A 17,303-nucleotide genomic window follows, 5' to 3' on the forward strand; every position below is an offset into this window, starting at 1 on the left:
GACATTACTTACATTCACTATGTTGTGCTACCATCACCACTCTTTCTAAAACTTTCATCACCCCAAACAGAAACTTATTCTTAGGCGCCATTGAGTCGATGCCTACTCGTAGCAACCCTATAAGACAGAGTAGAACTGTCCCATAGGGTTCCCAAGGAGCAGCTGGTAGATTTGAACTGCCAACCTTTTGGTTAGAAGCCTAGCTCTTAACCACTACATCACCAGGGCTGCAAAAACAGAAACTTTGTACCCCTTAAACGATAACTCCTCATTCCCCCTTTCCCCTAGTTAGTTAATAAACTATTGTCTCTATGCATTTGCCTATTCTGGGCATTTCATATAAGTGGGATCTTACAATATTTGTCCTTTTACGATGGACTTATTTTACTTAGCATAATGTTTTCAAAGTTCATCCATGTTGAAGCATGTATCAGAACTTCATTTTTCTTTATGGCTCAGTAATATTCCATTGAATGTATATACCACATTGTTTACCCATTCAGTTATTGATGGTCATTAGGGTTGTTTCCACCATTTGATTATTGTGAATAATGTTTTAAAGACTATTGCTAGTACTATTTTCTTACTATATTTTCTAAGCATTTTTCTAATCGTAAGTAGTACAAAAAAAGTGTATTCATGGTTTTTTACAATCAAACTAATGGACCAACATTTGTGTTCCATTTTCAGGTTTGACTTGCCACCAGTTATCTTGTTTTCCATGGATGGCTTCAGGGCTGAGTATTTACAAACATGGCATACGTTAATGCCTAATATTAATAAATTGAGTAAGTCTTCTACAATTAGTAGCATGCAAATGACAAACCAGTGACCAGTTAGTCAATCTCTAGATGCTGGCCCTTTCTTTCTGACCTCTAGCTTTAGTGAATTGTCTTAACCCAGGTCCTCTCAAGGCCCTGATGTCTTTATCATATCTCTTTTGAGTAGGTAGCATATTGTCATACTTGTTGGCTCCTTCCTTTTTTGGTAGTATGTTCATCTCTTAGTTTATTTTTACTTGTTTGTCTTTGACTATAACTTCCGTCCTATGGAAATCTGTTCAGATATACTGGCTGAAATGTGGCATCTGTCAGAACTGGGTTCTGGGTCTCAGCAAATAAATATGACTAGCAAGGGCAGAATTCTGAGGTAATCTGGATAGACTGGACAGATTGAAAAAATACAAAAGCTCCAGTAGGTGAGAGGTACAGGATCTACGTCTGCTCCTGGAATCAAACTGCCTGAGACCTTGCTCCACCTCTTACTAGCTAGGGGGCCTTGGCAAAGTTTGCCTCACTTTTTGGTGCACCAGTTTCTTCATCAGTAAAATGGTCATGATAATAATCCCTACCTGATGGGATTACTGTGAGAATGTACATGTAGTACACAGTGGATGATTTTAAGTTATTACTATGATTATTGTTTTCATTATCATGTTCATCATGATGTTGTAGTTCTACATTAGGGTACTTGATCTCCATACAATTTGATAACATTAATAAGGAGAAGAGGACCACCCAAGGGCACAGAGATAAAAGACAGCAGAGTGTAATTAGAATGAAAAGGCTGGCTCCAGGGCCCACATAATTCACCGCACTGCAGCTTGTTTTCTTTCTCCCAAGTCCTTCCTAATACATACAAGGTTCTCAAAATTTATGACAGTTTTACCGTCTTCCTGGTTTTCTTTTTCTTCAAATTATAAAAAAGTAGCTGACCCTGAGCAAGTCAGTTGACTCTTCGTCTCAGTTTCCTCATTTATAAAATAAGATGGCTAGGTCTCATAATTTCTACTACTAATTTCACCTCTGAAGTTCCATGATTCTAGAAAGCTAGAGAAATAATTCCATCTAGAACACAAGGCACCCTATCACTTCAGCTTCTCTCTCACACCCTGAGGCAGATCTTTAGCAAAGAGATTAAGAGCTTGGGCTTTGTCAGAATTGGCTTCAAATCCAGAACTCGTCACTTAGTCCTGACGTACTTTGACCTGGAAAGTTAATCAACACCTCTCGGTTTCTACCTCCTTTACCTGCATTTCTCTTTATTTATTTTTATCGTGCTTTAAGTGAAAGTTTACAAATCAAGTCAGTCTTTCATAAAGGGAATTTATATATACTACTTAGTTGCTCTTCCCCTAGTGAGACAGCATACTCCTTCTCTCCACCCTGCATTCCCCATGTCCATTCAGCCTGCTTCTGTCCCCCTTCTGCCTTCTCATCTCCACTCCAGACAGGAGCTGCCCACATAGTCTCATGTGTCTACTTGAGCCAAGAAGCTCATCCTCACCAGTATCATTTTCTATCTTATAGTCCAGTCCAATCCCTGACTGAAGAGTTGGCTTTGGAAATGGCTCCAGTCTTGGGCTAACAGAAGGTCTGGGGACCATGACCTCTGGGGTTCTTCTAGTTTCGGTCAGACTATTAAGTCTGGTCTTTTTATGAGAATTGCAGGTCTGCATCCCACGACTCTCCTGTTCTGTCGGAAATTCTCTGTTGTGTTCCCTGTCAGGGCAGTCATCGGTTGTAGCCGGGCACCATCTAGTTCTTCTGGTCTCAGGCTGATGTAGTCTCTGGTTTATGTGGCCCTTTCTGTCCCTTAAGCTTTTAATTACCTTGTGTCTTTGGTATTCTCTCTTCTTCGGTCCAGGTGGGTTGAGACCAGTTGATGCATCTTAGATGGCCACTTGCTAGCGTTTAAGACCCTAGACACCACTCATCAAGGTGGGATGCAGAATGTTTTCTTAATAGATTTTATGATGCAGTTGACCTAGATGTCCCCTGAAACCATGGTCCCCAAGCCCATGCCCCTGCTACTCTGGACTTCAAAGCATTCGGTTGAATTCAGGAAACTTCTTTGCTTTTGGTTTAGTTAAGTTGTGATGACCTCTCCTGTACTGTGATTTGTCTTTCCCTTCACCTAAGATAGTTCTTGTCTGCTATCTAGTTAGTACTATTCCACTCCCTCCCCCCTCCCCACTTTTGTAACCATCAAAGCGTATTTTATTCTCGGTTTAAACTATTTCTTGAGTTCTTATAATAGTGGTCTCATACAGCACTTGTCTTTTTACCTGCATTTCTCTTGATAATTGAAATATTAAATCTTGTGCCCAGAAGGGAATTTAACTAGGTAAGCTCTCTAGTGAGAAGGCTAGGATGTTGCCTTGTCTGAATGTGGGTGGCAACAGACAAGGAAGGGCCAGAACAAGATCAGAAATCTGTCAGGTTAAATAGAATAGGGTGTTCAGCTTCCTGGAAAGGGATAAAAGAAAATGAGAAGTTGCAGATAGAAAGCTAGCTTCTAGGCAGGCAAGGTATGTGGAGTTTTGAAGACTAGAGTTAGCCAGATGGCAATATTGAAGACCAGAGCCCTGGAATTCCCTACAGCAGATGCCATTTGCTGTATGCCCTCTTCCCTCTTTTTCTTCTCTATGTGTCAAGGGTTTAGGGGTATGCTTGCAATTACTGGGAAAATTGGAGCCCTTGCAGAGCTGACTGTTCTTGATTTCCTTGAGTGCAGGACACGATACAGGCCAACTGTATGGCTAGGCTTTCCAGGAGGCTATTCTACTAAATTATACACAAAAAGAAAGGTGCCTATTTTGAGCCTGTGAATATTGCCGAGTAGCTTGCCATGTTTTCAATTTGTAGGAATACCTAAGTCAATAATATTTCAATATGTCATTCATAAGAATTCCCTAAGGACTTTAACAGTCTTGATCTGTATGTTCTTCAGCTGCTCAACTACTCATCCATTTAGTCCTCCACCCCTTCCTATAGTTTATAGTTACCATGGATGTATGTTTATTCTATTTGTATTTTCAGGTTTTTATTTAGCTGATACTTTCCTTTTTAAAAAAATGTGCTTTTTAAAAGTAAAATCTGCACACAATAAAAAGCTTCTAACAGCCCTAATGGGTATATAGTAAAAAACAAAACCTCTTTCCTCATCTTTCCAGTTTTTCTGTGCAAAAGCAACTACTCTTATCAGTTTATTGTGTATCTTTCCAATAATGTTCTATTCAGTCATAATTTAGATTATAAGACCTAGAAGAAGACTTTGCTTTCTAAAGCTACTCCAGTAGCTCAGATTTAAAGGCAGGTGATCCAAAATGGTAGCCTGAGTCTGTAGAAGTCAGGAAGTGTTATTTTGTTTAAGACATTCTAAAGGGGGAAGGATCATGTTTTCACAACACTGCCAGCTTAAAATCCCGAAAACCAAACCTACTGTCATCAAGTCGATTCCAACTCACAGTGACCCTATAGAATAGAGTAGAACTGCCCCATAGGGTTTCCAAGGCTGTAAATTTTTACGGAAACAGACTGCCACAACTTCTTCCCTCGGAGTCAGTAGTGGTTTTGAATAAGACAATAGTTTTACCCGCTGTGCCACCAGGGCTTCTATTGGCAGCCTAGTTTGTATTTTCTATTATAACCAGTCCCCCACGTGTCTGTTAGGTTGTCGTACTGTGGGGGCTTGTGCGTTCCTGTGATGTTGGAAGCTATGCCACCGGTATTCAGACACCAGCAGGGTCACCCATGGAGGACAGGTTTCAGCTGAGCTTCCAGACTAAGACAGACTAGGAAGAAGGACCCTGCAGTCTACTTCTGAAAAGCAGTAACCAGTGAAAACCTGTGAATAACAGAGGAACATTGTCTGATATAGTGCTGGAAGATGAGCCCACCAGGTTGGAAGACACTCAAAAGATGACTGGGGAAGAGCTGCCTCCTGAAAGTAGAGTCGACCTTAATGACGTGGATGGAGTAAAGCTTTCGGGACCTTCATTTGTTGATGTGGCACAACTCAAAATGAGAAGAAACAGCTGTAAACATCCATTAATAATCAGAACGTGGAATGTATGAAGTATGAATCTAGGAAAATTGGGAATCATCAAAAATGAAATGGAACACATAAACATGGATATCCTAGGCATTAGTGAACTGAAATGGACTGGTATTGGCCATTTTGAATTGGACAATCATATAGTCTACTATGCTGGGAATGACAACTCGAAGAGGAATGGTGTTGCATTCATCGTCAAAAAGAATGTTTCAAGATCTATCCTGAAGTACAACGCTGTCAGTGATAGGATAATATCCATAAGCCTACAAGGAAGACCAGTTAATATGACTATTATTCAAATTTACACACCAACCACTAGGGCCAAAGATGTAGAAATAGAAGATTTTTATCAGCTGCTGCAGTCTGAAATTGATCGAAAATGCAATCAAGATGCATTGATAATTACTAGCGATTGGAATGCAAAAGTAGGAAACAAAGAAGAAGGATCAGTAGTTGGAAAATATGGCCTTGGTGATAGAAACAATGCCAGAGATCGAATGATGGAATTTTGCAAGACCAATGACTTCTTCATTGCAAATACCTTCTTTCACCAACATAAACGGCGACTATACACATGGACCTCGCCAGATGGAATACACAGAAATCAAATTGACTACATCTGTGTAAAGAGATGATGGAAAAGCTCAATATCATCAGTCAGAACAAGGCCAGGGGCTGACTGTGGAACAGACCATCAATTGCTCATATGCAAGTTCAAGGAGAAACTGAAGAAAATCAGAGCAAGTCCACAAGAGCCAAAATATGACCTTGAGTATATCCCACCTGAATTTAGAGACCATCTCAAGAATAGATTTGATGTATTGAACACACTAGTGACCGAAGACCAGACAAGTTGTGGAATGACATCAAGGACATTATCCATGAAGAAAGCAAGAGGTCACTGAAAAGACAGGAAAGAAAGAAAAGACCGGAAAGAAAGAAAAGACCAAGATGGATGTCAGAGGAGACTCTGGAAATTGCTCTTGAGTGTCGAGCAGCTAAAGCAAAATGAAGAACCGATGAAGTAAAAGAACTGAACAGAAGATTTCAAAGGGCCTCTTGAGAAGACAAAGTAAAGTATTATAATGACATGTGCAAAGAGCTGGAGATGGAAAACCAAAAGGGAAGAACACCCTTGGTGTTTCTCAAGCTGAAAGAACTGAAGAAAAAATTCAAGCCTGGAGTTGCAATAGTGAAGGATTCCGTGGGGAAAATATTAAATGACGCAGGAAGCATCAAAAGAAGGTGGAAGGAATACAGAGAGTCATTATAGCAAAAAGGATTAGTCGATATTCAACCATTTCAAGAGGTAGCATATGATCAGGAACCGATGGTACTGAAGGAAGAATTCCAAGCTGCTCTGAAGGCATTGGCGAAAAACAAGGCTCCAGGAACTGATGGAATATCAATTGAAATGTTTCAACAAACAGATGCAGCCCTGGAGGTGCTTAATCGTCTATGCCAAGAAATATGGAAGACAGCTTCCTGGCCAACTGACTGGAAGAGATCCAAATTTATGCCTATTCCCAAGAAAGGTGATCCAACCAAATGTGGAAATTATAGAACAATATCTTTAATATCACACACAAGCAAAATTTTGCTGAAGATCATTCAAAAACGGTGCAGCAGTGTATCGACAGGAAACTGCCAGAAATTCAGGCCAGTTTCAGAAGAGATCGTGGAACCAACGATATTATTGCTGATGTCAGATGGATCCTGGCTGAAAGCTGAGAATACCGGAAGGATGCTTACCTATGTTTTATTGACTATGCAAAGGCATTTGACTGTGTGGATCATAAGAAACTATGGATAACACTGCGAAGAACGGGAATTCCAGAACACTTAGTTGCGCTCACGAGGAACCTTTACATAGACCAAGAGGCAGTTGTTCGGACAGGTAGATACTGATTGTTTTAAAGTCAGGAAAGGTGTGCATCAGGGTTGTATTCTTTCACCATACCTATTTAATCTGTATGCTGAACAAATAATCCGAGAAGCTGGACTGTATGAAGAATAATGGGGCATCAGGATTGGAGGAAGACTCATTAACAACCTGCGTTATGCAGATGACACGACCTTGCTTGCAGAAAGTGAAGAGGACTTGAAGCACTTACTGATGAAGATCAAAGACCACAGCCTTCAGTAGGGATTACACCTCAACGTAAAGAAAACAAAAATCCTTACAACTGGACCAATGAGCAATATCATGATAAACGGAGAAAAGATTGAAGTTGTCAAGGATTTCATTTGACTTGGATCCACAATCAACAGCCATGGAAGCAGCAGTCAAGAAATCAAAAGACGCATTGCATTGGGCAAATCTGCTGCAAAGGACCTCTTTAACTTGTTGAAGAGCAAAGATGTCACCCTGAAGACTAAGGTGCGCCTGACCCAAGCCATGGTATTTTCAATCACATCATATGCATGTGAAAAGTGGACAGTGAATAAGGGAGATCAAAGAAGAGTTGACACCTTTGAATTGTGGTATTGGCGAAGAATATTGAACATACTGTGGACGGCCAAAAGAACGAACAAATCTGTCTTGGAAGAAGCGCGGCCAGAATGCTCCTTAGAGGCAAGGATGGCGAGACCACGTCTTACATACTTTGGACATGTTGTCAGGAGGGATCAGTCCATGGAGAAGGACATCATGCTTGGCAGAGTACAGGGTCAGCGGAAAAGAGGAAGACCCTCAACAAGGTGGATTGACACAGCGGCTGCAACAATGAGCTCAAGCATAACAAAGATTGTAAGGATGGTGCAGGACCTGGCAATGTTTCGTCCTGTTGTGCATAGGGTCGCTATGAGTCGGAACCTACTCGCCGGCACCTAACAACAACAACAATTATATCCAGTGGTTTAGGCATTTAAGAATTTGAGTTCGTCACCCATGTTTTAAGGAAAAAAATCAGAAACTGGCTTCTGTTCATTGTTCATTGTTTGATCTTCTTCCCCCACCCCGTTTAAATTCTTTTAATTATGTAAGAGGATAGATTTCATTTACTTTCTTATCGTATGATTTCTTAATACTAAATGTTTCTCCTTCTATTGGGGACAAGATTTGTTGGTGGCATTAACAAAGAAAGAAAAGAAAGGTTATTTTACTCCTAGATTGTATGCTATGAATCAAGTCCTAAAACAGTTAGTTGTTAAACTTAATTACTTTGGAATCACCTGATGTGCTTGTTAAAAGTATAAAATTTTGAGGTTATCCTTCCCCTACCTCTGACTTCCCCGATCAAAGTGCTAATTACTAGACTTTTAATGGGTCTCTAGAAGTTTCTGAAGGAGGAAGTTCTGGATCACTTTGGAAACCCAGAAACTAGAGCCTGGGAAAAAGACCCACCCCATATCTATCAGAGAATACATTCATTGTTTGCAGCTGCAAAGCTCGTGACTTTCTGGACAGCAATCAATTTTACTTTTTCTTTTAACCTAAATAGAACTCACAGTGGTGAAGCTTTCTTGTAGAATTAGAGGCAGCAGTATTTCTGAATAGAAAATTTCTTGTACTTCACTGCTGCAGAGGAAATAACAATGTGTTCCAGTGGTCCTGACCTCCTTAAGCAGGGTTATTTCACAGATGGAAAACAATTGAACAATGAAAGCAAAATTAATGCCATGCTTCGTGGAAAGCAGATTACAGGAAACGTTACTAATGAAACGGAAACTGTACTCAGAGTAATAAACTGTAAAGTTAGCTTATGTTTGTAAACGTTACTACTTGCCCATGTAGTTATACAAATCAAATTCCTTTTTAGTTATTTGGACAGTTGTGTTTACTTTTGTTACACTGGATAGTTTACATATAAGAACTATCTGCTAAGATGCAAATGTTACATAGAAATTTTTATTGTAATGACTAGCAATTGGAGGGAGAGAACAGCAAAAGCAAAGCCTACAGTGTATAATTTAGGATATATTTAGCTCAGGGGTCAGCAATGTGGCCAGTGGGCCAAATCTGGCCCATTACCTGTTTTTACACTGCCTGCCACTAGCTGAGAATTGTTTTATATTTTTAAATAGTTAGGAAAAAACAAAATAAAGTAAATGAAGAATAATACCTTGTGACATGTAAAAATTCAAATTTCAGTATCCATAAATTCAGTTTTGTTAGAATACAGGGGCACTCATTTATTTACGGATTGTCTAGCTGCTTTTAGTTACAACGGCAGACTTGAATAGGTGTGCCAGAGACCATACAGCCCACAAAGCTGTACGTGTTTACTATCTGGTCCTTTACCAAAAATGTTTGTGGACCCTGATTTAGCTCATTCCTCTCCTAAAAGCTAACGTTCCTTGCAATGATAACCTTTAAGAGTCAGCATTTCAACCTTTTTCCATTTACAATCCACTTTTCTGTTAGTTTTTTATTTCCCTGGGAAAGTTCCATGTTCAGGTTTTTGGTTATTCAAAAAAACTTCTGAGGAAGAAACAATTTGCTAATTTTTTACTGTTCTTTGTTGCAGAAACATGTGGAGTTCATTCAAAATACATGAGAGCTGTCTATCCAACCAAAACCTTCCCAAATCATTACACCATTGTCACAGTAAGTGCTTGGCCAAGTGGAAAGACTGACTGAGCAGGCCACTGACAGGCAACTGACATACCAGACATGCTTAGGCAGGGACTGGCCGAGCCTCATGACACACATTTCACAAGCTTATGTGGTGATGGCTCATGACTAGATCCAGGCTGGGAAGGAGTATCTCAACAGAAGACTACTCAAGGGCTGTGAGCCATTGACTATGGATGAGTGCCCTAGCGGTAGGCTAGTTCACCATGATGATCTTCCAAAACAACCTCTTTGATGTGGGCATTCTCCCACTGTCCTTTGATTAGCCTTCATTTATTTGAAGGCCTGTTGGGAAATTGTAGGCTATATATATATATATATATATATGAGGACAGGCACTTTAATGTGCGAAATTTATTTTTTTCCTAGTCTTTTCATTAAATTTAACTTACTAAATGCTTTTTTTTCATAAGTGAATTCATACTGGCTACACGTTTAGATAAAGAAAAGGAGATAGTGAATTTTCCTCAGTGGATGAGAAGATGTAGGTATTTTCAAATACCATTCATTCTTTACCACTCTACTTTTTTAAATTGGAAATATTAAAATGAACTCAAAGGAAAATAAGTCAATTAGAATTCACAGATTTAGACCACATCTTAAGGAGTCTTCTGCCTCAGACTTTATTGTCCAAAAGATAGCTGTCTTTACTACTTTGCATCTTACTCTTTTATTACTGTGAAACAGTAACTACGACTTACTTAAATTTTAACATTTACATAATTGTGTGTGTGCACACACACACACATATATGTATGCATACATATACCCATTGTTGTTGAGTTGATTCCAGCTTATAGCAACCTATAGGACAGAATAGAACTGCTCCATGGATTTCCAAGGCTGTAATCTTTATGGAAGTAGACTGTCACATCTTTCTCCCACAGAGCAGCTGATGAGTACAAACCACCAACCTTTTGGTTTGCAGCCAAGGACTTAACCACTGTACCACCAGGGCTCCTTATGTATACATATACATCTATAATATATATTATATACACTCACACACACACATATGTAAACAAATAAGGAATTACCAAAAAAAAAACAAAAAACCTGTTGTTGTCATGTCGATTCTGACTCATAGAGACCCTATAGGATGGAATAGAACTGCCCCATAGGGTTTCCAAGAAATGGCTGGTGGATTTGAACCACTGACCTTTTGATTAGCAGCCAAGCTCTTAACCACTGTGCCACCATACACGTAAGAGGAGCTCTGGTGACTCAGTGGTTATACACTCAGCTGCTAACCAAAAGGTTGGTGGTTCGAATGCACCAGCCACTCTGTAGGAGAAAGATGTGTCAGTCTGCTTTCATAACAATTGCAGTCCTGGAAACCCTATAGGGCAGTTCTGCTGTGTCCTATAGGGTCGCCATGAGTTGGAATTGGCTTGACAGCAATGGGTTTGTTTTTTGGTTATATGTAAATGCATACTATACATTTACGTGTATATACTTATGCATATATGTGGCACCTAACAACAACAAAAATATATTATATATATATATATATAACCAAATGCATTGCCGTCTATAGTTACATGTATATATATACACACAAAGAGAGAGAGAGATGATATACGTATACTGGTACTTCGATTCTAATCCAAGGGTTTTACATTGAAAGGTATATGACAACTTTCCTGGATAAAAGTTATAGATCTTATGAAATTTTAATTTAAATACATATTTTACTATACATTATTTTATCTTATGTCTTTTTTTATATATATCATTTTAGGGCTTATATCCGGAATCACATGGCATCATTGACAATAATATGTATGATGTAAACCTCAACAAGAATTTTTCACTTTCATCAGCAGAGAAACAGGATCCAGTCTGGTGGGGTGGACAGCCAGTAAGTAGCATTCTACATGGGGAACCCAAATAGCTTCCGTTTCCAATGGGACAGCGAACTTCTTTATGGAGCAAAAGATATACCATCTTGCTCTACTCTGAGTTTTACATTATCCATCTAGTTTTAAGGGCTGGGTGTGGGAACTTGTTTCACCACTATTTAAAACTTGAATTTTTAGAAAATTTATCCTTTTTCACTGAAATTGCCTTATGATGAAACGTGGGTGTTGTAAATATATCCACCTGAAGTTACTTAGAATGTCTACTAAATTTTCCTCGCTCTGTTTTGTAATTCATTAAAAGAAAAAGTGGAGCTGTTAACCTTACCAATTTGAAAAAATGATCTTTTTTACTGCCTTACTACCTTTCTGGTTTTTAAGACTGATCCCTGGATAATTATTTTAACTGTTACAAAGACACATTTTAAATAATTTTAATAAATTTAAATAAGTTAATTATATTTTGCAACTGTAAATATTTGTTCAGTATCTAATAAGTTGCACCATTTCTACCCAAACTCATTATTCTATTGATTCTTCCTCATCTTAAAAAATCTTCCTTTACAGCTCTGGCTGACAGCAATGTACCAAGGTTTAAAAGCGGGTACCTACTTTTGGCCAGGATCAGATGTGGCTATAAATGGCACCTTTCCTTCCAAATATATGTTATATAGAAAGTAAGTGACACACTTTTAGACATGATCCCATCTAGACAGGATGATTAGGAGTTTTTTTTTTTGTCTTAATCTTGATGGTAATTCTATCCTTTCAGTGGTTTGGTCCCAAACTCTTGAAGTCATCACTGATTCTTCTCTCTCATATCCCTCATCCAGTCTGTCAGTCAATGCTTTTTTGGCTCTAATTCAAAATATATGCAGGATCTGAGGACTTTTTATTACCTCCAGCATTACTACTCTGTGTTGAGCTATCATCATGTCTTGCATGTATTGCTGCAATTACTTCTTTACAGGTCTCCCTGCCTCTATTCTTGCTCCCTATAATCTATTCTTTCTTTATATTGCACTTTAAATAAAGGTTTACAAACTAGTTTCTCATCAGTTAGCACTCACATTTTTCTATGGCATGGGTTAACAACCCCACAACAAGTCAAACACTCTCCCTTCTCAACCCTGGGTTCCCTATTACCAACTTTCCTGTTCCCTCCTGCCTTCCAGTCACTGCCCCAGGGCTAGTGCATCCCTTTAGTCTTGTTTTGTTCTACTGGCCTGTTCAATCTTCGGCTGAAGGGTGAACCTCAGGAGTGGCCTCATTACTGGGCTGAAAGGGTGTCAAGGGGCGGTATTCTCAGGGTTTCTGTCAGGCCAGCAATTCTGGTCTTTCTTTTAGAGTTAGAATTTTGTTCTACATTTTTCTCCAGCTCTGTCTGGGACCCTCTCTTGTGCTTATAATCTATTCTTAATCCACCAGCCAGAATGATTCCTTTAAAAAGCCAGTCCAATCATGACTCTTTTTTTGTACCAAAAATCTTGATGATACCCTATTTCACTCAGAGTAAATACCTATGAGAACCTATGCAACATGGCCTACACCTTCCCATTCTCCTACCTCTCAGACTTTCTCTCCCATTGTTCCCCTGAGTGTTCTTTCTGCTTTAGCCTTACAGACCTCCTCTCTGCTTCCTCCTAGGGCTTTTGCACTGGCTGTTCCGTCTGCCTGAAAAGATATCAGCCTATGTATCCACACAGCCAACTTCCTTGTGTCCTTCAGGCTTTTGCTCAAAAATCCTTTTTTCAATAATGTCTTTTATGCTGACCACACTAAGATTTAAGATTCCATACCACTTCATTCCAATATCTCAGTGCTCCTTACTCTACTCTAATTTTCTTTTTTCACATAGAATTTTCAACTTTTAACACACTGTATAATTTATTTATTTATTAGGTCTAAGTTTATCAATAAAACAGCTTCTATCCCAATAAACCAGCTCCTATCCCATTCTGCCTTCTCGTCCTACCTCCAGACAGGATTGTCCATTTAGTGTCATGTATCTCCTTGAACTAAGAAGCACACTCTTCACAAGTATAATTTTATGTTTTATAGACCAGTCTAATCTTTGTCTGAAGAGTTGGTTTCAGGTATGGTTTTAGTTTCTGGGTTAAGAGAGAGTCCAGGGGCCATGTCTTCTGAGGTTCCTCTATGGAATAATTCTTGATGTGACTGATGGTTTAAAAATTATTTTTACTCTTTTTCCAGTAGTGTTTCATTTGAAGAGAGGCTCTTTACGTTGTTAAAATGGCTGGATCTGCCCAAAGCCGAAAGGTAATGTCTAGTGCTGGAGAAGTGGTGGCACAGTGGGGTATACATGAGTATAAAATGAAATTGTTTCCTTACTATAAAAGACCTTTTGTAGAAATAAACCCTAGAATTTCCGTTTAATGGGCACTTTTGCTGTACAGATGTGGTTGCCACTATTGAACAACAGAGATAGAGCTGGTATTAGAGAGCAGAGGCAAATATTACAGAATGAGATATAGATCAAGGGCAGAACTGAGAGTGAATCTGAAACAAGCTTGTGAGTTCTGACTCCAGGAGCCAGAGCTCAGAGCAAGGCCATAGCAACAGGTTGGATGGAGTCAGAGCATTCTGAAAAGGGAGCACCAGGAAAACAATGCAACAGAAACCAGACTTTTGAAACGGCAGCTGGGTGTGTATGAACACCAGAGGACAGAACAAAGAGTCAGCCAAAAGTTAGAAACCAGGAAACGTAAAGGACTGGGCACACCAAGGCCGTCACAAGAGCAAGACAGATGTTCATAACAAGGAATACCGGAAAGGTATTATTTGCTTCCTGGTAGGAAACCTATCCTAGGTCAAATTGGAACCACCTGGCCTGGATGAGAGAGGGAGAACAGTGAGAAAGAGAAGGTTCTAGATCTACAGAATCTGACAGCAAGTTCTAGATCTACAAAATTCCCAAATCCAACCCATAGATTTAGTCTAAATTCATAATGTCTTTTTCCCTTTCAATTTTACCACTAGACCCAATTTTTATGCCTTATATGTGGAAGAGCCTGATTCAGCAGGACATATAGGTGGACCAGTCAGTGCCAGTGTAAGTTTTTTTTCTTTTTTTTAACAAATGTAAAATCATCTAACCGTATCTCACAAAAAGTTTATTTAATTTTCATTGAGCACAAGTGTATTTGAGATATAGATATATGACCCACCCCAGTGCTGTCAAGTCGATTCTGACTCATAGTGACCCTATAGGACAGAATAGAACTGCCGCATAGAGTTTCCAAGGAGCGCCTGGCGGATTTGAACTGCTGACCCTTTGATTAGCAGCCGTAGCACTTAACCAGTATACCACCAGGGTTTCCATATATATGAGGAGATCAAAATAGCTACAAGTCAAAAAAGGATATCCATCTTGTTAACCACATCTTTATTCATTTGGTAAATAATTATTAAATACTTACATGTATCACTGTTATTTCATATAGTGTAAACATCCAGGCTTACCACACATGCCAATTCAACATGGTAGTGTGACCCATTTCAACCCAAGTCCATTATGGTAAATCCAGCCACTAAGCATAGCTCCATTCATGAGTTCCTCATCACTGGACTTAATGTGTTATTGCGTAAACCGAATTTACTCTCCTTCTAGGCCCCCGCTATCATTGAACTGGACTCTTTATATTAGTTTCTTCATTATCTAATTAGTTTCTTCATTTACGTAGTCTGTTATGATTTTGGAGCTTTTGTGTCACAATGGTTAAAGCACTTGGCTGCTATCGGAAAGGTGGGCAAGTCAAAGCTACCAGCCACTCTTTGGGATAATGATGTGGCAGTTCTACTTCCGTAAAGATTTTCAGCCTTGGAAGCCCTTTGGGGCAGTTCTACTCTGTCCTATAGGGTCACTATGAGTTGGAATCAACTGGATGGTAATGGGATTTTTTTTTTTTTTCACCCTATGGAAAGCCATTTCACAATTGTCCTCAACTGTAATGCTTTAAGCAAATGTGTTTATTTGGGCAGCATACCTTTGGCCTTTATCCTTCTTTCTCTTTTGTATTCCAATACTACCCTTGACTGTAGCACAGGATGGCTTTGAAACTATCTAAAACGTATTAACTATTTTCTATTTTAATTATTATTCATATTTGCTGTGAAGGTTTCCTGAGACATACACTTAAGCTCTTATTTGTAATTGGCATGTAAAAGCAAAAAAAAAAAAAATTGTTATAATAGTACTATGAGAGATTAAGCATGTTTCCCCAGTCCACTGCTATTATACTTTCTTATTCACCAAAAAAGTCAGTCCAATTGATAATAAAGTATAGGAAAATTTAAAAACAAAGAAGGCTACAAAATAAAAACGAACTTCAATTTTGCTATTCAAAGACAACCACTGTTGTTAGTACTTTGATAAATTTCGTTATAGTTTTCTGGGCACACGTGTTTACTAAGAATATGCTAGATGTATTTAAAAACAAAGTCAAGATCATGTATGGGTGTGTACACAGTTCAGTGTTCTTTTATTATTAGGTTTAACGTTGTCTTGTGAACATTTTCCCATGCCATTGTTCTTTAACATGTTTGTTAATGACTATAGAATATGCCTTTTAAGAATATACCACATTATATTTTCTTATGTAATGTGATGAATATCTATTCTTGTTTGTTAGTCTCCATTTATTTGTACTCTATTTACTTAGGACCAATGCCCAGAAGTAGAATTCTTAGGTTACAAGGTATGCACATTTTTAACTCTCTGGTTGCGTATTGTCCCATGATCCTCCAGATAGTGTGTAACAGTTTAGATGTCCATAGAAGTTCCCATGAACTCCCCTTTCCCAAATACAGCATAATGGAAAAGTTTGCAGTTGAATAGTGTTTGTTGAAGCTGAACATCTTTTTCATGTATTTATTGGCCAGTAGTAGATCTTCGTCTGTAGGGAACACAACTTAATTCTCTACAGAAGTTTAGAGAATTGGTATTGGTAAATGTGGTGGCATGGATGCTGGATTCTTGTGTCCTATTTTGAAAACCAGTGATTTGAGCGAAGGAAATGTGTTTAATTTTTACTCAGTTAGATAATGATTTGATTAATTTAAACAATTAATGAAAGTAATGTTGACTCCACATTTTTTTTCCTAGGTAGTTCAAGCCTTGCAATTGGTAGATCAAGCTTTTGGAATGTTGATGGAAGGTCTAAAACAGCGGAACTTACACAATTGTGTCAATATTATCCTTTTGGCTGACCATGGTATGCCTTTTTTTTTAAATCATACTCTATTATTGATTATATTTTATTACTTCAGGGAGCATAAAAATAGTAGTAATATGCTAAAGTATGTGCTTGCAGACCTAGAAGCTCTTGAATAAGCAAAGAGTGAGTTTTGTTGTATGCTATGATGACTACAGGGCTAAAATAAAAATTCTAGTTTAATTATTCTACCCTTCTTTATGAAAATCCACCCATATAATTTCTGTAAAAATGAAGTCAATAGCACTTACCAGAGACATGGTAGGGTTGTTATTCAGCCATAGCAAGTGCTTTTCACCTGGTGATTTATTCATATCCGTTGGCTGCAATTTACTATGTTAGTTTTGCCGCGTCATGTGTTTTTTTGTTTTTTTTTTTTTAGTAGTGTGTAATCACAGCTTTCCTCCATAAAGCCTTTGTCACCCCATACTTCTCTGCTTGAGATTAACTCTTGATTTCAATTAACCTGGATGTAAAAGGTAGGAGAAGGGCTGCCACATCCTCTCCTGCCTCACCCGGAATGCCTTCACACAGTTTGAAAGCATGGATTCATTCAAGCATTTTTTTTTTCTAATTGTGCTTTAAGTGATAGTTTACAAATAGAGTCAATCTCTCGTGCAAAAATTTATATACACCTTGCTATGTACTCCTAGCTGCTCTCCCCCTAATAAGACAGCACATTCTTCCTCCACCCTGTATTCTCCGTGTCCATTCATCCAGCTCCTGTCTCTCTCTGCCTTCTCATCTTGCCTCCATACAGGAGCTGCCCACATAGTCTCATGTGTCTACTTGAGC

General features: G+C 38.7%; 1 protein-coding gene across 2 annotated transcripts in view; it reads left to right on the forward strand.

The window, feature by feature from the left end:
* ENPP3 (ectonucleotide pyrophosphatase/phosphodiesterase 3) overlaps window positions 1-17,303 on the forward strand; it is a 112,321-nt gene that overhangs the window by 21,421 nt on the left and 73,597 nt on the right. Inside the window, exons 6-12 of one of the 2 annotated variants that reach the window (XM_049900798.1) lie at window positions 691-788; window positions 9,309-9,388; window positions 11,157-11,276; window positions 11,842-11,951; window positions 13,489-13,554; window positions 14,275-14,347; window positions 16,400-16,508. In XM_049900798.1, the coding sequence (XP_049756755.1) occupies window positions 691-788; window positions 9,309-9,388; window positions 11,157-11,276; window positions 11,842-11,951; window positions 13,489-13,554; window positions 14,275-14,347; window positions 16,400-16,508 (656 nt within the window). The remainder of the gene's footprint in view (window positions 1-690; window positions 789-9,308; window positions 9,389-11,156; window positions 11,277-11,841; window positions 11,952-13,488; window positions 13,555-14,274; window positions 14,348-16,399; window positions 16,509-17,303) is intronic. The other variant, XM_049900808.1, reaches the window with a different exon arrangement.

Source organism: Elephas maximus, chromosome 1, assembly GCF_024166365.1.
Source record: "Elephas maximus indicus isolate mEleMax1 chromosome 1, mEleMax1 primary haplotype, whole genome shotgun sequence".
Classification (NCBI taxonomy): domain Eukaryota; kingdom Metazoa; phylum Chordata; class Mammalia; order Proboscidea; family Elephantidae; genus Elephas; species Elephas maximus.